The 22,841-nt window shown below is 41.9% G+C and overlaps 1 protein-coding gene across 2 annotated transcripts in view; it reads right to left on the reverse strand.

Moving 5' to 3' along the window:
• Positions 1-22,841, reverse strand: part of mkln1 (muskelin 1, intracellular mediator containing kelch motifs) — a gene marked incomplete at its 5' end in the record, with an annotated part of 84,707 nt that overhangs the window by 18,270 nt on the left and 43,596 nt on the right. For both annotated transcript variants that reach the window (XM_084330893.1, XM_084330892.1), the window contains 3 exons: positions 18,035-18,256; positions 20,243-20,455; positions 22,314-22,426. In XM_084330893.1, coding sequence (XP_084187019.1) covers positions 18,035-18,256; positions 20,243-20,455; positions 22,314-22,426 — 548 coding nt within the window. The remainder of the gene's footprint in view (positions 1-18,034; positions 18,257-20,242; positions 20,456-22,313; positions 22,427-22,841) is intronic.

The following is a 22,841-nucleotide window of genomic DNA, read 5'->3' on the forward strand; positions in this document are numbered from 1 at the left end:
ACGACAATATATATATTTATTAGTGCTGTCAGGCGATTAAAAAAAATTATCTAATTAATTACAGGATTTGTAATTAATTAATCTAATTAATCACATTTGAACCGCATAACCATTTTATGCCTGATATTCTATATTCTATAATCATATTTCAAATTGCATGTGTCCGGATGGCAGAATTCAGTACTTGTAGGAGCCAAAGCTATATTTAGGTTATTGTATTATATAATTGTCATAATAGAACATTCTAGAACATTTGTGATGTCACAGTATGATGTCATGGTCGAACATTCTAGAACATTTGTGGTGATGTCATAGCCGAACATGCTAGAACAGTGGTGCCCAACCAGTCGATCGCGATCGACAGGTAGTTCGCGGGCTGATTTCAAGTACCGGTAGATCTTGATTAATAAAATTCGATTATTAATTTTTTTTTTTTTTTTTTTGCTAAATCAACTCTGCCTCTCTTTGTTAACTACAACAAGCAATGCTGTTTGTTATTTAAGATGAGGTCGGACTCGGCACTGACAGATTTGTGTTCATTATGCTGCTTTTATAAAGCCTCAAATGATGGCTTACAATATACAATTTTGGCTGGTAGCTCTCGGGCTAGGTGGTAAATAAAAAAGTAGATCTTGGTTCAAAAAAGGTTGGGCACCCCTGTGCTAGAACATCGAACATTCTAGAACATTTGTGGTGATGTCATGACCGAACCTTCTAGAACATTTCTCTACAGTATATTCAGCAATTCTCTCAGCCAGGTCAGTGTGCATCTTTGGACCATCCATTTGGATATCTTTGTTTTACACTGGAGTGGCTGTGGACATAATTTTTCTTTATCAACGAACGTACTACTCACGAGTCACCAGTAAGTAATTTTAACCAGTAGAGTGGAATGTCTGCCCTCATAGTACTGTATCTACAAAACCTTCTGTTGAATCACCTTCCAATGATTAATTTGCTTAGATTTTTCAGGTCTGGTCAATTTGAGCATGGTGTTATTCACAGTCAAAGATACAACATTTTTTATTGATATTCTCATTTGGTTCATTACAATTTACTCAAGCCTAGTAACAGACACAGTATTTCTGACACTGGGAATACATTCCCTGAGATCCATAGATGGCCCTAGAATCAGATACCAAGAACATGCAAATGGACCATATAAAAAAAAAGTCTGTAATGTGTATTCTACGTTCTTATGGAATGAATGAGATACATTTTTATTTTATTTTATTTTTTTATTTGTAATACATTTTGAGTTCATTTTCATAACGTGATAATTTGCTGTGTAATTAATTAATCGAATTAACGTGATAAACTGACAGCCCTAATCTTTATATTAATCATTTTCGGCCTTTCGGTATTCGGCCAACTGTTTCCCATTTTCGGTATTCGGTTTCGGCCAAGAATTTCCCATTCGGTGCATCCCTAATTATTTCAAATCAATAAATTGCGGGATTGACACACGTGGGAGCACCAACATTAATATATATGTGATTGAGAGAGCGAGAGACAGAGAGACTTGAATAGCTGACATTTTCCATTTGCTCCTTGTAACTACTGGGAGAACACTCGGTACATATCTTCCTCCGCTGTGTCAACAGCATTAGTATTAATGATGTGAAAACAAAAACAAAAACTGTATATTGAAGCCCATGTAAATATTTATGACAATAATTACATTATCAAGTTTGAGCTCGAGTTTGATTGAGCTACGTTGATCCGTCCGTCAAAGAACAGATAGAACTCTTGTCTGTCCAACATATTGATACTAATCATTGAATATTTTAAACATATTATGTAGCAGATAAATACCCTGGATGAGATAAGTTTAATTTTCACAGAGGGGAGAGGGAGGGGTTTTAGTTTGTGTGGTGTCTTACAACAATAAATAACAAAAATGTACTAAATAAATAACAATGTTGAAATTGAGAAGTTTGAACTTCGTTTTTTTACAACTGAAATAAAATCTATGTTATTACAGAGAGAGTGAAGTACAGAGAAAAAAAAGTTAGCTTGTCTGAGCTGGAGGAATGTGTGATGCAACGCGACTGCTTGCAATCTCGCCAATAAACACAAATGTCCACAGGTTGCATAACATTTATGAATCTATTGGTTTATTGAAAAAACATTATTAATAGTGACTGACACAGCTGCATATCTGCTGTAGATGCATTGCCACCGTTCTATTACTGCACTATGCTAAAACCACAGATGAACGATTAGTCTAGAAAGAGGCACAGTGTCCACTAGTGGTTTTGATAGTCGATTAGTCGACTATTCTGTGAAACCCCTAATAGTAGCAAGAATATACTAGATCCTTCTGTACTATCGTTTGGCACTAATGGGACACTTACTGGAGGTTTCATGGCAGTCCTGTCCAGCACATAGGCTGTACCCACCAGTCCACTTAATTGACCATAAACTCCTCTGAACACTATTCCACCATCCTACTTGCAAATCAGTGCACGGTTAATAATGAATAACTTACATAATATGCCATTTGCTTGTTACTGTTGGTTATAATTTTGTTGTGCTATACTTGAAGTCAACTTATTTTTTTATACAATCCTTGAATGTATCAATTTCAAATGTACTTGAAGTTCCAAGTTTACACTGGCAATCTCGACTTGCATTACTCAGGACAAAATCAAATAAAGTTTGCACTATTTTGCACTGGCGCTGGTGCGTGTAATGATTATTCAGTAAATCAACACATTCCCTTCAAGTTTGATGTTTTATTACAACAAAATAGCTAAAAGAACTTCCACACAGGGAGGGAGGGGTAAACACTTAAAAGAAACAATTGATTCAAAACAACAATCTCAACAAACTCAACAACAGACAGGAAGTTGAAGGGGAAAGTTATTTGGTGAATACTACTGTGCAGTGATTCCCGCAGAAATGAAATATATATATACAACTATATACAAACTGGTGAATGAAATGATTATAATTTATGGGTGGCTCCCCCCAAAGTATAATTTATGGTTTTTAAAGTTTCTTTTACTCACTGAGCACTCATTGCCACCAATGCAAATGAGTGCTCACTGAGTAAAAAAAACACACAAATTAGTGGTTCAAATGGCAGAGACTCTATTTACATAAGATAAGATGCTCCTTTAATAATCCCCTTGGGGAAATTCAGGTGTCAAAGCAGCATGGGGGGGGGGGTGGGGATACAGCGCTGCACAGTCCGATAATATACTATAAGATGCAATATAAAAAGTACAAAGTATTAACATGCAGGGGAATCACTGCTGTGGGGAGAAAACTATATATAGCTGATTCACTCTGGTTGTGTAGTTATTGGCTAGGAAAGACACCGCTACAACCAGGTCATCTTACGTCCAGTTTATTCTCCTCTGTGGTCAAACAAAACGAAGAAAATTGATTCACATGGTGCGATAAAAACCACCTGCAGTTAAATGTGGCGAAGACCAACTGAATGGGTCAAAACACGCAGAGGCACTCTACAAGAAGGGCCAGAGCCGTATACATTTAAATCATCTTAGCCGTTTGACACAAGAAAATAATCAACAAAACATGTGAAAATTGCAGCGCAAAAAAATAAACCAGTAACGGCCAATATTAACAGCAACAATGGCAATGCAGAGACTCTATTTACATGAGATAAGATGCTCCTTTAATAATCCCCTTGGGGAAATTCAAGTGTCAAAGCAGCATGGGGGGGGGGGGGGGGGGATACAGAGCTTCACAGTCCGATAATATACTATAAGATGCAATATAAAAAGTACAAAATACAAGATGGTACAAGGTAAGTAGGTATGCCTACAGCAGAATTACACAAGGGAATACAGTGTACTATATACCCATAATATGTGTATACCTGAGACTGACTATATACATAAATATGCCGTGTGCTGTGGGACATGTATCTGCTGTACACCTGTTATTCAAATAAAAAGAAGTTGGAAAAAAAAAAAAAAAAAAAACTCTTGGGCTGCTGTTTTGCGTGGCAGCTCTGTGGAGCTAGTGGAAATGTCCTGTGCGAAGCGGGAGGTGGCTCGCTAGATGGATCGTCAGTGCCTGCCTTGCCCTGTTGTCGTCTAAAAGGTTATTCCTCTGAGCTGGATGGGTAGGCTGAGGATATTCCACATTGTCAATCTCGTCCGGCCAGTTGACGTTGCCATGGTCGCTCTCTTGTTGACAGAAGTTGTGCCAGGGCACAGCGGGCGGCAGGGATGCGAGAAGGGGGGGTGCGGGGGGTGCTGCAGCACCCCCTCTCAATTATTGCAAAAAAAAAAAAAAAAAAAAATTTTTTTTTGCAGTATTTATATATTTGTATATACTGTAACTGTATAACTGTAACACTGTATATTATAAGTTTATCCTGCTCAAAGCACGTCACCATTTTAATATTGTGTGTATTGAGCCGTACTGTATTGTAGCCATTCTCCAATCTGTTAAATAAAGTTTTCATTCATTCATTACACTACTGTATGTACACAATCATACGTGTAAAACCGAGTAGATTTTCGAGTGATGACAGACTGTCACAGACTGATTGAATGACAGGTGAAACAACTAATTGTATTCACCTCCTGTCTCCCGCCCTTCCCACGCGCCACGAACCACTGAGCTACTGTGATACAGTGCTTGCGCAGTCAGTCGATTTGAGCTAGTAGTCAGACTTTGCTAGCACAGAATGTCTCACTCGCAGAAAAGAAAAATATCAGATTTATTTTCGAAACGTCCCGCCGGTCCCAGTGACAGTCCCACTAAATCTGATAAACGTCAGAGAGAGACAGACAACAGGTTCAGCCTCAGCATCAGGTATTGAAGAGTTAACTGAGTCTGTTCCCCTATACCCCCCCTCGGGCGCCAGGGGCTTCCACTGAGGGGTGATGCAAATAGGGATGGGGTGTTATGGCAGCTCATGATGGAAAGAGTGCGCACCGAGTCTGATCCCGAGTTGAAGAATTGGCTCCAAACGAGAGACAACTGGATGTCCAACAACATCCAAAACGAAATCTTACAGCTGCTTGCCCATGATATTCAGCGACAAATTAGAGGCAAAGCATCCAAAAGCCCAATCTTTGGCTTGAGCGCTGACGGAACCACTGATGTCACTGGAAAAGAACAATTCTCGTGTAATATACAGTTAGCCGATGACAACTTGGAAGCTCAGAACTTCTTTTGGGGTTTTTACAATGCCCGGCCCAGACACAACAGCCGAGACGCTGTTTTTGTGTATAAAATACTTTTACGCCTTGACCTGCCCATGGAGAGGCTGATAGGATACTGTTTTGACGGGGCCAGCAACATGTCTGGGGGGTACAGGCTAGACCAGGGGTTCCCAAACTTTTCAGGCCGCGACCCAAAAAAACGGTGTCAGAGAGCCGCGACCCCCACTATTATAGGAGGTAAAAAAAATATTTTAAATGGAAATGTATGGTTGAAACATGCAAACGTTCAAACGCACACACACTAATAAGCATTGGAGGCTTTTAACCAGGGCCGGACTGGGGAAATCATTCAGGCCAGGAAATATAGCCCCAGTCAGGCCACTTTTTAAGCAGGGGGTCTGGGGGTCCCCCACCAGGAATTTCTTTGTTACAAAGACTTAATTTCCTGCATTCTGGTGCAGGCATTTTTTTTATTTGTACCCTTTAAATGCCAGTGTTTGTGATGGCATCACAACTTATTGTTAAAAAACAGGCTAGCATATGTATGATTAGCAACAACACAGATTTTTATGGATTTTCAGTTTTTTGTAATTGATAAATACAATATTTTATTCAACTTCAGCCCTGATCATAACACCACATATTCATTTTATAATTCTAACCCTTTAAATGCCAGTGTGTGTGATGGCATATATTTGCAATATATCAAATGCAAAGTACATTTTTCTGGGGGGGATTATTACAGGCTAGCATGTGTCAATGATTAGCAGTTTTTCGTAAGGATCCCGCCTCCACCAATCACATGCGGCTCCCTTTGTGTGTGTGTGAGAGCAAGAGAGAGAGAGAGAGAGATAGTTCTCCAACTTGTGTGAGTTGCAGTGATCTCCTGGTTGTTCCCCACCTAGGTTATCTAACTATTGCGCTGGTGCAAATAGAAACACTGGCCTGGCCTGCTTCTAAGTTCAGTGGCCTGACCAAATTTATTTATTTTTTATTTTTTTTTTCAATCTGGCGACCCCCCAGCACCCCCTGCCGTTTTATAGTTCCCGCGTGCCTGGCGGGCGGCGATCATCTTGGGGGCGAAGGTGAAGTGAAACTCACTTCTCTTCTGTAGGACACGAAATCGCGACTCGAGAAGACCATAGGTCCGTTCAACCATAAATAACGCGTACAGAGCTCAGGTACGCGTTGAAGGACTCTTGTTCAGGAGTCAGGTTAGGGGATGTTTGGTAGCCTTTGATGAGCCAATCGAGGAGTGGGTAGGCACTAGGCAGGATCACCAACTATTTGTTAAGGTTGAATTAGCGCTTCGCTTCAAAGCTTGCACTATGGGCCACTGGTTCTGAACATGTCTACATTTCAGCCAGCCAATCATATACCTGGGATGGCAACATGTTACTACCCCATGCCCCGCCGGCCACATTCCTCAATCCATCTTTGGTTCACTAGTTCAGCAAAACCTTAGATAAGAAAAAGAGGACTCGTGGCCTGCAGCTTTGAAGCTGTGCGCTAACTCATATAACTAGAGTTACATTTGTAACCATCACAATATTTCCTTTGCGCTTCAAAGCTTGCATTATGGGTAATAGTGCAGTGAAGCCAAAACGTTAGTGAGCTTCAAGTTACTCTGTGTTCAGGCATCCACTGAGTACATTACTTGTCCAATGACCCCACCGGTGTATGGTTTTTATATATATTAGTTAATTTTCACATATCATTCATAAAAAAATAATAACTCTAATTAGTAAAATACTAAGCGTATTATCAAGACAACATTATAAACTGAAAGCCTGTCTGCTCCATCTGCGTGCACAGCAGAGTCGCATCACAGCACAGAGTAGCGGAGTAGATTTCACTTCACGTGACGGAGAGAAAGATGGCTTTAGTTTAGACGACTCAACAACGATGGAGGAGGATTTGCCAATATTTCAGATTTAAACCCAATGCTGTAAACTTTGTATGATGAAGGAAGCGCACCAGAAGCGTGAGGCTGCTGGGTCCAGACCAGCAACAGTGAGTTTGTTTGCGCGATGCACTAAATATAAGAGGGACAGTGTGAGCATTCATGTTGTTGTTGACAGTAAGGAGAAGATCTAAAGATCTAAGGCTGCAGCTAACATTGCTATTGACAATGAACAGAGAGAAAATTTACGGAGGTTATTACTGGCCGTTGGTTTATTTTTTAATTTGAACTTGATGTCAACTATGTCTGTCCAACAAATGGATACTCATTGAAAATGAATTAAAAACAGATGTAGACAAACACATAGCGGATCAATGTAGCCGCTAAAGATCAAAGTAAGCGCAGCAACAGATATTGAGTGTCATCTTGTAAATTGTCCCGGTGTTGTCACCGGTGGAGGCGGTGGGCAAGTAGTAGTGTACTCGGTGGAGCCTGAAGACCAAGTAACACCAGTATCACAGACTACCGCGGAAGCCTAAAGTGGTCCGCACACGGCGAGCGAACGACGTCGCCTGGCGATGCGATCGCTTGTCGCTCAACGACAATCGCTTGGCCCCCCACACCAGAGGCGACCGTCTGTCGCTCTGTCTAAGTTAGCTGGGGGTGTTTCCCCCCGGGATAGGGCTGTCTTAAATACTTCGAAGCTTTGGTCGATGGGCATGGGGTTCGAATATGAAAATAAAAAATGCGATTATATATAAAAAAAATATATATGATATATATATATATATTTTTTTTTAGCTAAATCAACTCTGCCTCTCTTTGTTAATTACAACAAGCAATGCTGTTTGTTATTTAAGATGAGGTCGGACTCGGCACTGACAGATTTGTGTTCATTGTGCTGCTTTTATAAAGCCTCAAATGACGGCTTACAATATTTCATGAAAGCAAAGTGTTTAGTTTGTCTAAGATTTAAAAAGGTTTACACTTTACAGCACTGACAAAGTTGAACAAAGTGCTGTACAAGTCCTACAATTTTTATTTTTTTTTATAAAAACATTTATTCCAATTTTTATTTTTTTTATTTCGAAGCTTCGAATTAAAATCGAATCTCGGCCCCGAAGCTTCGGGGGGGAAACAATCGAAGGTCAGCCCTACCCCGGGAGATATAGGAGGACGGACATCTAGCCATCAATTCAACATTAGTTTTAGAGGTCCTAAACTTGTTTATCATTGAGGTCAACAACCTCCTTATCGTCTTTAGAAAGCAACTAAAAGGCCATTTAATTGCATCATGAATCATCAACGTATTAACACTTTAATCGCCAAGGACGCCTTAACTCGTCATTCCCCGCCATGCTAATTCTGCCAATGACGCCGTAACACGTCATTGAGATCAATATTTCAAAAATCTGTGATCGCAATCATATTTCTCCCGCGGAGACTTGAGATCTACTGTTGATCCCCTCTCAACTCTCCAACGGTTCAAGAGCGCCATCTGGTGGCCGATCGCCGGATCGCCCAAACCGGAAACCGGAAACGGAAACTGGTGCTCATCCAAATTCGGTCCGATCACTCGCTAATAGTCCCAGGACTCGAGCTAGACACAATGGATAGCGATCCGTTATCAATAACTCGATAAACAACATGATTTGGACGTATATACTATTATACAACCTGGAGATGGATCGCATATTTCAACATCCCATAATAGGAATATTTTTGCTCCACGCTCATCGCCCAACGGCCCGAGGAGACTGGGGTAAGTTTCAGCGTTTTTTTTTTACCGTGTTCGATACAAACTGCTCTAATGATCATATCACCCACACTAGATGAATCATCTAACGTTGGCCACGGAATTATAAACGACCCCCCCCCCCCCCATCCGGTCAACATCAGATGATAAGTAGTAACTTCTAGAAGCACGTCCATTTGAAATTCTTTATCTCGCGCCGATCGCTATCAAACTGTATTTGATCATCAATATAATGCATTTAGGGCTATAAATCACGTTCTGCAGAATGCTGCAGAAAACTATAAAAACATATTTATACTTTAGACCGTATTTTAGTATGAATATGTGAATGAAAAAGTATAACGTTCATACATCCTGAACGATAGATAATTGACGTTGAATGGGCCATAGTAATGTCAATTTAGCAATACAATTTAAAAAGTTATAGCCCTGCAAAGAAGGGGAACTTCTCCATAGACAAATAGAGCTGGCAGAGGATGGTATAAGGATGTACATAAGCCTGGCAAAGAAAGTGTTAAGTTAGTCCTGTGTGTTACCAATATGGCTGTTCTTTTTGTTCTTTTTCTTCATTATATATTTTTCACATGTTCACATGTTTTTTCTTGTTATTGGCTCTTGTTGATGTGTTTTGAACATGATATATATCCGTGTCTATCTTCCATTTTTCGTTATAGTGTTTGCCTTATGTCTCTGATCTTGTTTTGTGTTTCTTTTCTTGACCATGTTTACATGTATTTCGTTCATATTTGATTATAGACATTGATGGGACGGGAGTGGAACTTTGTACAAGCCCTTTGGGCTTCGTTCCCTCCTAGCAATGTTTTTAAATAATGTGCTAAACAAATAAATAAATAAATAAATAAACAAACAAACATGTAGGGCTCGGGAGGTGGCTGGGAAGAAATCGCTAAAACTGCTAAATGTAAAACACAGAGGAAAGGACAGAGGAAAAAGAAGGATCAAGATTTATCCCATGATGGTCGTGCCATTTTCTGTGGCAGCTTTTCACATTTAACCTAAAGCTCTGCCTGTATGGAGAAAATGAGAGAAATGTGAACAAACCCCTGATTTATCTTATGGCCAATATTTTTCCTTTCCTCCTCTCCTCACTTTGAGGTGAAAAGTCGGTGAAAAGCTTGACCAGGTCACCGTAGCCAGTCGATTGTTTGTGGCACAATAGGCAATAGGGGTGTGCACAGATAACCAGTTAACATGGATATTATTTAGTATTTATTTCATAGGGTGAATGTGGCGTCAGGGCTGTCCACTCTTTCCTTTAGATATCTGCATCAACTGCAGTGAGACACGCATACTAAACCCAGCAACTATTAAAACTATTATGGATGGCTACTCCATCCTCCACGAGTCCACGGAGGTAAGGAAATAGGAACCTGGGCGTAATACTGGACTCAACCCTCTCATTTCACCCTCACGTCAAGTCTGTCACCAGGTGCGCCTTTTTCCACCTCAGAACCATTTCCCGCCTCCGCCCCTCACTCTCCGACACCTCAGCGGAAACGCTCATTCATGCCTTCATCACTTCCCGCCTCGACTACTGTAACGGAATCCTTCTTGGTGCTTCCAAGAAGGTTCTGGATCGCTTACAGTACGTCCAAAACTCTGCTGCGAGGGTCCTCACACGCACCAAAACCTGGCAGCACATCACCCCCACCCTGCAAAAACTCCACTGGCTCCCCATCAACTACCGAATCCCCTACAAGATCCTCCTCCTCACCTACAAATCCCTGCACGGGTTGGCCCCTTCCTACCTGACCAACCTACTCCACCCCTACACTCCAGCATGAGGCCTCCGCTCCTCCAACTCCGACCTCCTCACCATCCCCCGCACCAGGCGTTCCACACTGGGAGACCGAGCTGTCTGTAGCTGCCCCCAGGCTGTGGAACTCCCTCTCCCCCTCCATCCGAGGCTCTGACACCATCAACCTCTTCAAAACCCACCTAAACCCACACCTGTTCACACTTGCCTTCACGCAACACAGCCCTGCTCCCAAGTAGCCCACCCCCTGACTCTTTTCTTTTAACACATTGGACGCCAGACCGAGATAAGTCGGGTTAACTCGCCATTGCTTGGGCGCCAAACCCGAGAAAAGTCGGGTTTTCTATCGTTATTTCTTTTATTCGATATTCCCATTCATAATCCATCGAGGGAGCCTGTGTTATCATTGGGGATGAGTCTGAGATCGGAAACGTCCAATACCACCGCCTGCCTCCTTGCGGCCGGTATTGCACATCCTTGGAAACTCTCTAGCTTGGGCTGTACGTCGATCTAAAAAGTCCGGTCTGGGTTTTCCTAGTCGGGCATGGCGAGCGGTTATAACACATGGATTGAGGATAATCAAGCACTCCCGGTTCATTTTCTTTGGTGGATTATGTTGGCAACACGATCGACATCAATACGAATGGCGATCAGATAATTGGAATATTCTTTTTGCAGTACTTCCTAGTCAAGGTAAGCGCTATATGGTATAAATCTTGTGTTGATCGAAGAATCCCTTCCCCGCGCGCCTATCGTATGTGTGTAATGTGTGTGTGTAACATATTCCGTTGGTGACGATCGAAGCATAGAACCCCCCCCCCCCCCCCCCTTTCATGCATGCATGATGAAACATAATACCGATAATATAGCGTTGATTTCAGATTGATTGTCGATCCAGGCGAGGAATGCCACGGTTTCTAGTGAAATGCACTAAACGCTGCATAGCGGCGTTTCCTGGGATTACACAGAATTACTCTAAAACTATACTCATAATCACCACGCTATAAAACGGGAATGTATGGATGAAAAAATTCTCTTTTTCACAAATTGAACGATAGATACTCGATGTCAAATGGGCAATAGTTTTATATCCATAGCTATGATATTTAATATAGTTTTAGCCCTGCAAACACCGGCATGTATCCCCATTCATTAACACTTTGGTCGCCAGGCTTATATTCAGAATAAACCATCCCACGCCAGCTCTATTTGTCTATGGAGAAGTTCCCCTTCTTTGCAGGGCTATAACTTTTTAAATTGTATTGCTAAATTGACATTACTATGGCCCATTCAACATCAAGTATCTATTGTTCAGGGTGTAGCAACGTTATACTTTTTCATTCACATATTCATACTAAAATACGGTCTAAAGTAGTATGTTTTTATCGTTTTCTGCAGCTTTCTCCAGAACGTGATTTATAGCCCTAAATGCATTATATTGATGATTGTATGCAGTTTGATAGCAATCGGCGCGAGATAAAAAAAATTCAAATGGGGGAGCTCCAGTAGCTCACTGCGTACCTCGAACGCTATTTCGGCGTCGGGGACAACCGTGCGCGTCACGGATCTGGGGTACACGAGTTCGACTCCCGGACTCGCCGTATTTTCTCAGAGTGTCTTTCCCCCCATCTATACCCCATTCAACCTGTTTCTGTCGGTCATACTTGACCAGAAAAAGCGATAAACGCGAAAAGAACCAGCTGACTGGTCAAAGTATAAAAAAAAAAAAAAATCAAATGGACGTGCTTCTAGAAGTTACTACTTATCATCTGATGTTGACCGGATGGGGGGGGGGGGGGGGGGGGGGGTCGTTTATAATTCCGTGGCCAACGTTAGATGATCCATCTAGTGTGGGTGATATGATCATCAGAGCAGTTTATATCGAACACGTTAAAAAATAACGCTGAATCTTACCGTAGCTTCCTCGTAGCGTTAGGAGATGAGCGTGGAGCAGAAATATTCCTATTATGGGATGTAGAAATATGCGATCCATCTCCAGGTTGTATAATAGTATATACGTCCAAATCATGTTGTTTATCGAGTTATTGGTAACTGATTGCTATCCATTGTGTCTAGCTCGAGTCCCGGGACTATTAGCGAGTGATCGGACCGAATTGGAATGAGCACCAGCTTCCGTTTCCCATTTCCGGTTTGAGCGATCCGCCGATCGGCCACCAGATGGCGCTCTTGAACCGTTGGAGAGTTGAGAGGGGATCAACAGTAGATCTCAAGTCTCCGGGGGAGAAATATGATTTCGATTACAGATTTTTGAAATATTGATATCAATGACGTGTTACGGCGTCATTGGCAGAATGAGCATGGCGGGGAATGACGTGGTAAGGCGTTTTTGGCGACCATAGTGTTAAAGCGCTGGCATTCTTGCCACACGGCCCACAGCGACCTCTGGCGCTGAAAGTGTTAAGCCACAGATCCTGTTGTTTTTGTAGTTTGTTTGCTTTCGTTTGTTAATTTTCTTGTTACCACTTCATCCAATTGGACAGCACCTTGCTTCCTTTTTTCTATCTTATTTGTTTATTTTCCTGTTGTTACTATACACATTAATTTTTTTTTCAAATATTTTATTACCCTTTCTTTTATATAGCTTCTCTCTCTCCTTGTACAGTGTCCTTGAGTCTGAGAAAGGCGCTTCTCTCTTCAAATCCAAATTATTATTATTATTATTATTATTATTATTATTATTATTATTATTATAATATAGCCTATGCTGCATACAATATTTTGTTGCCTTGCACGGCCTTTCGTGGTTCTCACTCTGTCAGGCAGGCATGTCTTTTGCCCAGATATAATCGATGGGAATATCCTCCATCTACTGGTCTGCTTCACACCGGCTCGCACCCGTAAATCTGTCCGTTCCCCAAAGTGAAACCATTGGAAGCAGTCACTCAGCCTACTCCTCTCCGCCTTCCCCTGTTATATAGATTGATTTGATTTGATTAGGGATCCCCATTAGCTGGTGCGATAGCAACCAGCTAGTCTTCCTGGGGTCCACACACAAAAAAAACAAACATACAAAAACAATCACTATTGCATAAAAAAATTATTAAAAGTCAGTACACACAATGTATAATGAACCTACTGTAACAATTAAGATAGCTAAAATTACATTAGTGTAAAACAAAAACAAAAAATTACTTTACAGTGTTAAAAACAATTTAAAAACTATTTAAGATTCTTTTTTAAAGTGAATCTACTGTAAATGCAGCAGAGGTTCCGAGGCAGGCCATTCCAAAGAGTTAATGCTCTAAAAATAAAAGATCTCCCCAAAGCGCTGGTTCTAGGACATGGCAATTCAAGCTGCCCACTACTGGAACCTCTAGTGTAATGCTCGTGCACAGTATTACTAAAAACAATCTGATTATGTATAAAAACAGGAGTTTTACTGCTCATGACCAACTTGAACAGCACAAGTATATTAAAAGACAATCTATTTTCAACATTAAGCCAAGAGAGGCGGGCATGCATACGGCTCACATTAGACCTTAGGCTGCGGTTAGACTTTCGTTTCGTTTTTTCAGATGAGTTTCGCTTTTCCAGGTCGCAATGTAGCGGTAGGCGAGTCACACTTTCGTTTTGTCACCTGAGCAGAGTGATGTAGTACACTGCCAAAGCAGTAGGTGGCAGTAGGTGGCGAACATGAAGGCAATTTTCAACCAATCGGAACTTGAATGTGTCAATACACTTCCTGCAAAGAAAATGTCAACAAGCCGCCATCTTTAAATGCCTATTTACCCAATGCAGCACTTATTTTTCAGCAAAAGTGTAATAAAAGTGCAATAAACAAAACGGATACATTCACTGTGTGTTCTGCCTCTCATTTGTTGATGAAACAAAACTAACATCAACACAAGTGACCACCAAGAGCGGATAGTTTAGTCTCAAAAAAGATCGGCGATGCATGCATGCTACATGCTAACGTGAATGGAATATGCCAGTATAACAGTATAGCATTGTGGCTAGCAGCTAACATTAGCTCACGTTAACCAGCCAGCACCAAACTGATGATATCGGGAGCTATCAGTAGCTAGATAACATTAGAGACAACGCCTCGTGTATTAAACAAAAGTGAATAGATGACTGGGCCATTTTGTTTAATGATTGTTAAGATTGAAAGAGGAGCTTGAGCTAACAGGGTCTGATAGCTAACGCTAGCTCACGTTAGCCAGCTGCTTATGCAATCGTTAATGCTAGCAGAATGAATGGATGTAAACTAGGGCTGCACGATTTTGGGAAATAATCGAATTGCGATTATTCTGACAGATATTGCGATTGCGATTTGCGATGCGAGTATAACATATTTAAAAAAAAAATTACAAGAATGTTGCTGCTTTCTGTAGTCGGGTCCCAACTGCAAAATTACTGTATTACCCTGTATTATACACTTTTACTATCATGTAGACTATTCTGCTTTGTGTTTACATGTGATGTATTGTATACATGCACATTTATTATGTTCTTGTGTGATGTATCGCACATTTTATTGCTGTGTGATGTATTGCAAATGTTATTGCTGTCATCTTGGCCAGGTCTACCTTGCAAAGGAGATCTTGTATCTCAATGGGACTTCCTGGTTAAAAAAAAAAAAAAAAAGAAAAAATGTTTTTTTTTTTTTTTTTTTTTTAATTGCAGGCTTGGCGATTTGATAATTGCATCATTCCAAATCGCGATTTCGATTAAAAAACGATTAATCGTGCAGCCCTAATGTAAACTTTATTTAACATATCGCAGAATGGGTACAATACAATACGGCTCAATACAAACAATTGTTAAGGGAATGCAGACTGTTGTAGCTTGGACTGGGGTCCTTGTAACAATAACTTGACAACACATGGTAGCTGCAGCTATAGCTCTGTTGTCACCGGACGTGGTGAGAACACACAGATGTGGGTATCTACTGCGCATGGGCGTAGTCCCCGGACTCGAGAAACTTGAAACTTGAAACTTGATTACACGACACGTTGTCTGCAAGTTTTTGGCGTTATTCCTGCCAAAACGGCATTTCTATCGAATAGGGACAGCAAACGTATTCAAAAACGTATTCAAACGAGCACAAAAACAGTGTGTGTAACAAGGGCCTTAGTGAGCAGCCCAGTACCAACCGTGCTGCCCTGTTCTGAACGCTGTCATCCACAGACAAATCACGTTTCAAAACCCGGTCTATATGGTACGCCAAGCAGTCAGTCAGTGTCTCTCGCAGTCTTTTTTTTCTCTCCCATGTTTTCCTTGGGAAACGTGCGATTTTAACAAATATCCTGTCATCTCAGCTTTTGCCACACCTCATTCAAATCTGTCATAGAAGCGATTCGAATGCTCTCATTCACCGACAAGTCACGTCTCATGACCAATAACATTGTGGTGTCTGAAACGGTGCCATCTCTGACATGCATAGATAAGGAACACTATAGTGATGAGTAGGGGTGTAACGGTACGTGTATTCGTCCCGCGAATTTACAGTACGGCAGTCACGGTGCGGTACATGCAGCCATACGAAGATTACGCCTCAGCGCAAACACACCAGTCGCACATGCAGGCACTCGCGGGTTCCGTGCGAGAACAGCGCGCGTGGCCGGGCACACCGAGTCCGACTTCAGAGCGGGCGAAAGTGCACGGAGGAACTAGGAAGGAACAGCTGCAGGGTCATTACAATTTTACAGTTTTCTTTCGTTTTCTTGTTCGCCCAATAATGTTAACCAAATGAAACCAATGGAAAGAAACGCACCAACAAACACAGCAACATTCTCCCCCGCCGGACTCGAGTAGGGTAAATCTGCAGTGCCGCAGCCCCATACATTGCCGGACTCACAGGCACAGCTGATAAAAAAAAAAAAAAAAATTAATAATAAATTATAATAGTTATAATATATAAAAATATATATATTTTTTTAAATCTATTAATAATAATTATAAAATGTTTTCCGTTGTACCGAACTCGTACCGAACTGTGACCCCAATACAGAGGTACGTACCGAACCGTGGCTTCTGTGTACCGGTACACCCCTAGTGATGAGTGTTTGTTGTTCTTGCATGATATAAGTTGGGCCGGTCGTCAGTGAGGATGATACAAGTCTCTGAGAGTGCAAGGCATTGCCGTTCCGAAGATTTTACGTGACGAATAGAGAGAGAGAGATAGAGAATGGCCTGGCTGCGTTTCCTGAGTTTTGATCAGCACTGACTTATAAATTGCTAACCAGTTTTCAATCGGTCAATGACAACGGATAGTCTGCCCTCCAAATAAGCGTTATTCCCCTCCCTAAGAAGCAACATTGATCTCCGAAACCCATGTTCTTCCCAACACACGATCAATCAGAATGACGTTCTGCGCAGTGACCTGCTCTGCTGTTACCAGTAGTTTTAACAGGGAGGCTAATTTCTAGATATACGAGTGATTTGTTGCATTTGAAAAAAATTAAAATATAACTAAAACAAATGCGTTTCATTGCCATTTTAATGGGACATCACAGATAAACTAACTAGGCAGGAGCAGTAACTAGGCAGGAGCAGCCAGTAGCTAGGAGCAGTAACTAGTAGGGGTGTAACGGTACACAAATCACGGTACGGTACGTACCTCGGTTTTGAAGTCAAGGTTCGGTACAGTTTTCGGTACAGTGGCTTTCCATGTTCCACTCAGGGGTGATGTAGTGTGCAGTAACTAATTGTACTTGTAGAGCTGTCAACGAATATTTTTATTTTTTTTTATCCGCTTTTTCTCCTTTTTTTCTATTTTTTCTCTCATCCCAATTCCACTGTGCCAATTCTTCCCTCCCCTGTCTTGAACGTTGCTCGCATATGCCCCCCACTGGCCGGTTGTAGGGAGGATAGAAGCCTTGCATCACGTGTCCCCTCCGATACACGAGGAGGCAGCCTGTCACATCTTTTCACCTGCCAGCGCGGAATCTCATTGGTCGAGGTGTAACGTGTGGGAGGCTCACACTACCCCCGCCATTTCCTGTCTCTGCTGTGCAGGCGTCCCCAACCGACCTGTAGGAGTCGCTGTCCACAACGTCCAGATTACCACCCATCGACTTCCACCCGCTAACTCTGCCAATCGAGTTAGTATGACGGCCGGCCCAAGCCGGAGGCAACGCCGACAGCCGGAGTCGAACCCGGTGTCTCTTGCGTTGGATGTCCGCTGCGCCACCCAGCCACCTTGTCAACGAATATTCTATATTGAAATTAATAATCGACTTGTAAAAAAAATAAAAAAATAAATAAAAATTATTATATTAGATTGTGAAAAAAAAACAGGCCCCGGTGGGTGGTCGTTAGTGGTTAACATACCGTTGTATTCGTTCAGTACACTACACAGCCGTTCGGTACGGTACGGTACACACTGAAACTTGTTCGGTTCGGTACGGATACGTGTACCTTTACACCCCTAGTAACTAGGCAGGAGCAGTAACTCGACGGGAGCAGTAACTAGGCAGACTCACAGTGTGGAAGAGCATGCAGTGACCTATGCGGGACTGGACGTCCTCTGGGCCGGCGTTGCAGGAGTCTTCCCGGAGCAGGCCCCACGTGCCGGCCTGGCAGTGGTAGGCGTACAGGCCGCTGAACTGGGGCTCCGATGTCCGGCTGTCCTCCACGCTGCCGTTACACGTCAGGATGCGACCGCCAAACGTGTAGATCATGTGCTTCTCCGAGTCCATGCACATCTGCGGGAGAAAGAGAGAGGTGGCAGAGATTGAGAAGAGGAAAGAAAGAAAGATAGCAGCCGGACCTTATTTGCATGCAAACTATAATTGTCTATAGTACCTACTGTAGTACCTTGACATGTCAATCACTCACTGTCAAGCTCGGTGGTGGTGGTAGCACGCTTCGAGGCAGAAAATGAGAGAAAAGGACACGGGTATACTCTAGGGGTGTAACGGTACACAGAAGCCACGGTTCGGTACGTACCTCGGTTTTGGGGTCACGGTTCGGTACGAATTCGGTACAACAGGGAAACAAATATTTAGAATTATTATTTATAATAATTATTATTAAATATAATTTCTTTTAGTGCAGTCAATAGATTTTTTCTACTTAAGACCGAAGCTTGTAACAGATATTTACTTGAATAAAATCATGGAATTAATGTAGAATCAACACAAAGAAAGTATATTTAGATTCAAAGACTATTTTAATAGCTTTCTTTAATCTTTGAATACAGTTTCTCTCTGTGAAATACAAATGTTCAACAAAACCATCAACATTGACTCAGCTTTAAAGACCTCTTTCTTATATCCGCGGCTCTAACATAAATAAAAAGAACCCAGGCCTATGTTAAAGTGCAGATTGGCTTAGAGGACGATGATGTCTTGTATGAACTACCGGTAATATAAATCATATTAACAAAAATGTGTTCCATCTTCATGTCAGATGATTTTCAAAAAGGTGCATGAGTCAATGCAAAAAAAGAACAAGCAAAGATACTGCTGGAAGTTCAGAACGTTGAAAAATGTTCACTCCATAGATTAATGTAGATAAAAAAAATGTTTAACGCTTTAAATAATTTAAATTAATATCCAAAGTTAAAGCATCAACTTTGACAGCCCTAATTTTTTTATTAAGTTATACTTAGTGTGTTAGTGTCTGTGCAGAGTGTGCGGTTAATTTGCTATGTCGGCTTGTCATAGGTATTTGCCCTTTTGCAAGCTCAGACCCATTCCCAATGATAACATCAGGCTGGATGGATGAAAATGAATGGATATAGCTAATAAAAGAAATAACGATTAAAACCCGACTTTTCTCGTGATTGGCGCTGAACGGTTGGCGAGTTAACCCGACTTTTCTTGTGACTGGTGCTGCATGAGTTAATACCCAAGCATCTTACATCTCTATTTACTATTAAGAGATTATGTTGGATTGTCTAGAGTAAATAAGGCATCTAGTGGTTCTAGTTGAAACATGATCTGCTGATGCATCCCATAATAAGGGCACTTTATTATCTTGACTTGAGCTACACACATAGGTCTAGACCAGGGGTTCCCAAACCTTTTCATACCGTGACCCCATTTTATTTAGGAATTCTTTTGGGGACCCCACACTTTTATTTATTTCTTTTTATTATGTTTTTGGTCGATTTTTTTTTATCCACTTTTTTCTCTTCTTCGGAACGTCTGGAATTGTAGTTTTTTTTACGGCCATTTTGTAGAGGACACCGACAGCTTTAGATCTGCGTCGTCTTCCCAAAAGCCTCTATGGGGTTTCAAGCTTCATACTTCTGTATGCATTTTTTTTAATAACTCTTAGTATTCGGGATAATAAACCACAAAACATAACGTTATTGACATATATTGAAGCTCAGTTAGTTTCTCTTCCCTATTCTTAGCATGTAGCAACAATTAGATTTGAAAATAGTTTCAAAATGGTGCCACCCTTCCTGTTGTGGTTACTGGCAGAAATTGCACTCTGCCTCATATAAATTCGTTTGGAACAATAAACGCCCCGCGCTTTTTCCGTGATTGGCGCTGAATGAGTTAACACCAGGCCCCCAGGGACAACAGTTGAAAATTAGCGTTTGGCTAACACCGTCTCACACGTTTACTTTATGTTCATTAATGTGTGCCGTCCCTGTTCAAATAAAGTCGAAAAACTGAAACTCCGGTGGAAAACTGGTGGAAAAAGGAAGCAAAGAAAGATGGCGGGGGGCAGACTACCTGGTGGTCGAACACCAGCTTGGGCCCCCCGTCGGCCGACGTGTCCTCACTGAGCAGCGTCCAGGTGTTGGCGTCGATGTCGTAGCGGTAGAAGTCGCTCTTCAGAGACTTGCTGTTCCGAACGCTGGAGTCCAGGTACCGGCCCAGCGTGTAGATCTGACGCCGCTGCGAGTCGATGCACATCTTGTGGCAGGACCGCGCACTGGGACCACTCTGGGGAGGGGGGGGGGGGGGGGGGGAGAAATAGATTTAAAACGATGTATAGCCTCATACAGTCAGAGCTTCATAATCATAGGGAGGTGTAGTCTGACGTCACTCTGGACCGCCCGCGAGGTCCACCCGTTTAGGGATTCATCATTGGGAAAATGGATTATCGGCTTTTGTAACAATTCTGCCGCATGGACATTGAAAAGCTTTCCATTTTTGGACAAAATGAGTTCCCTTCTATCACTAACATTATTGGGGTTTTTTTACGATTAATTGAGAGTATTTTCATGTTGAGCTATAGATTGTGGATGAATATGGACAGAAAGGTACACCATGCAAATGTTCATGCTTTATTTGTTCTAAACAAGACGATTTAGAAATGGGCAATGGGGGAAATACGTTGCGTTTTCAAGATGGTGGACCGGCCGGAAACAGCAATGATGTAACCACTACACCTCCCTATTGTCTATAGACCAGCCCCAGATTCTACATCCCTGTTACATCACCGATTGGAGGGTAGGGCTGGGCGATAAAACGATAACGATAATTAAGATATCAATACAAAAGAAATGTTGAGCTGCAACAGGGCAGCTTTAAAACCAGAGACAGTGGACAGACTTGTCTTTCTTGCCTGCAACTTAAAGTAATGGCTTTGCTTGTCCAAATGACAATACTGACCAAATTGAGATTTATTTTTCTCTTGTCCATTTATTTTATTGCTTTCTAATTAAAAATACAGTTTGATGGGGCGCCCTCGTGGCGCACCACGTTAGTGCATCGCACACCTACGCGGCCGCCCCGGGTTCGCCTCCCGCTCCCGGTGACATTTGTCGCATGTCTTCCCCGCCTCTTCTCCCGTTCATCCTCTCCTCATCTGTCGGTCATGTCTGACCAGGAAAAAAGCAATAAATGCTAAAAAATTTCTAAAAAAAAAAAAAAAGAAAAAAAAAAAAAAAACAGTTTGAAACCATCTGTACACAGTAGGCTATGTGTGCTAGCAGAGTTTCCAGCCGCGAGTCACGGTGTGGTGGTTTGTCCACCAAAAAAGCGCCAAAAGATAGAAAAGAAACTAGCAGAGCCAGAACTATTCCACTCCCCTGGAGCCACAGCCAACAGAGAAGCCCGTTTACTTTCGCTTTCAAACCAGCTGCAGCCCGAGAACTGGAGTGTGAGGGGCTGTAACACTAAAGATGGCGGCAACGACAACGTTTTTTTTTTTTTATACTTTAATACTAATATTATCTATATCAAGTGATATGATTATCATATCGTTATCGTGATATCATTTTTGGCCATATCGCCCAGCCCTATTGGAGCGAGAGAGTGGTGCATGTTCACCAATAGCGGCTGAACTGTCCTGGGGCACAGGAAGAACATTATGTGAATTCTTAAAATGGGTGGCATTCCCCTTTAAAAATGGGAACTATGCCCAATTTCAGAATTCATACATAGTATTCCTATAGTCTAATACAGTTCAAACATATCAAGTTAAAAAGTCTGAAGCTGCTCCATAGACGATGCATTGGGAGAGATGTTATCGAGGACACTGAGAGCACCCAGGGGAATGTGCTGAGTATACAGGTACATGTTCTGTTTCAGAACTGAGAACACTACTGTAGAATAAAACTCATTTGGGTATAAAAAAAAAAAATATATATATTCTGTGGGTTCACAAAATCTGTCTCCTATTCATTGTCTATGGAGCATCTCCAGATTCTATACCTGATGCCATTGCAAGTTTGAATCTTACTTCTCTGGTTCCTGGCTTTGGGAGAGAGAGTAGCCCATGTTCACAGATATTGATTGAAATGTCCCAGGCCATGGAAATAACATTATCTTTGGAGTTCCCGTCCAACGGTCTCACCTCCTTCTCCGTGTCTCTGGAGATGCAGGCCCACTGGTTCTCTTGCACGCTGTAGGCCCAGAAGTCAGCCAGGTCCTGTGTGCCGTCCCAGCCCCCAAACAGGTACACTGTCTCTGCGGGACAGAGTAGACACAAACCAGTCAGCAAAGTGGACTGTGGACTCACAAGTAACCCAGTCGAAAGAACGGCAAAAAAAAAAAAAAACGTATTTTCCGCCAAGAAAGTCAAGTAGTGCATCCTCTTGTTCTTGTTTAATTGTTGTTATCGAGTGTAATTCTGCTATAACTGCACTTATGTCTGTGTGTATTCTACCAACGTTAACGTTACCACTTGTTACTTCGGGAGACACCGTTACTGTTTTGTATCGATATTGTGATACAGGTCGGATCCACAGGAGTTCAGCTAAAGGCATTACGGCGCAAAGGAGGCCTTTCCAAACAAAACAAAAGCAAAAAAAATCAATCAAATTAACTCCACGTTCACGGTTAGCAAGGGCTGTTCACCCTCTCGTCGTCAAAACAGACCACG

The sequence above is a fragment of the Notolepis coatsorum genome (assembly GCF_963971535.1).
Source record: "Notolepis coatsorum genome assembly, chromosome: 15".
NCBI classification, from domain to species: domain Eukaryota; kingdom Metazoa; phylum Chordata; class Actinopteri; order Aulopiformes; family Paralepididae; genus Notolepis; species Notolepis coatsorum.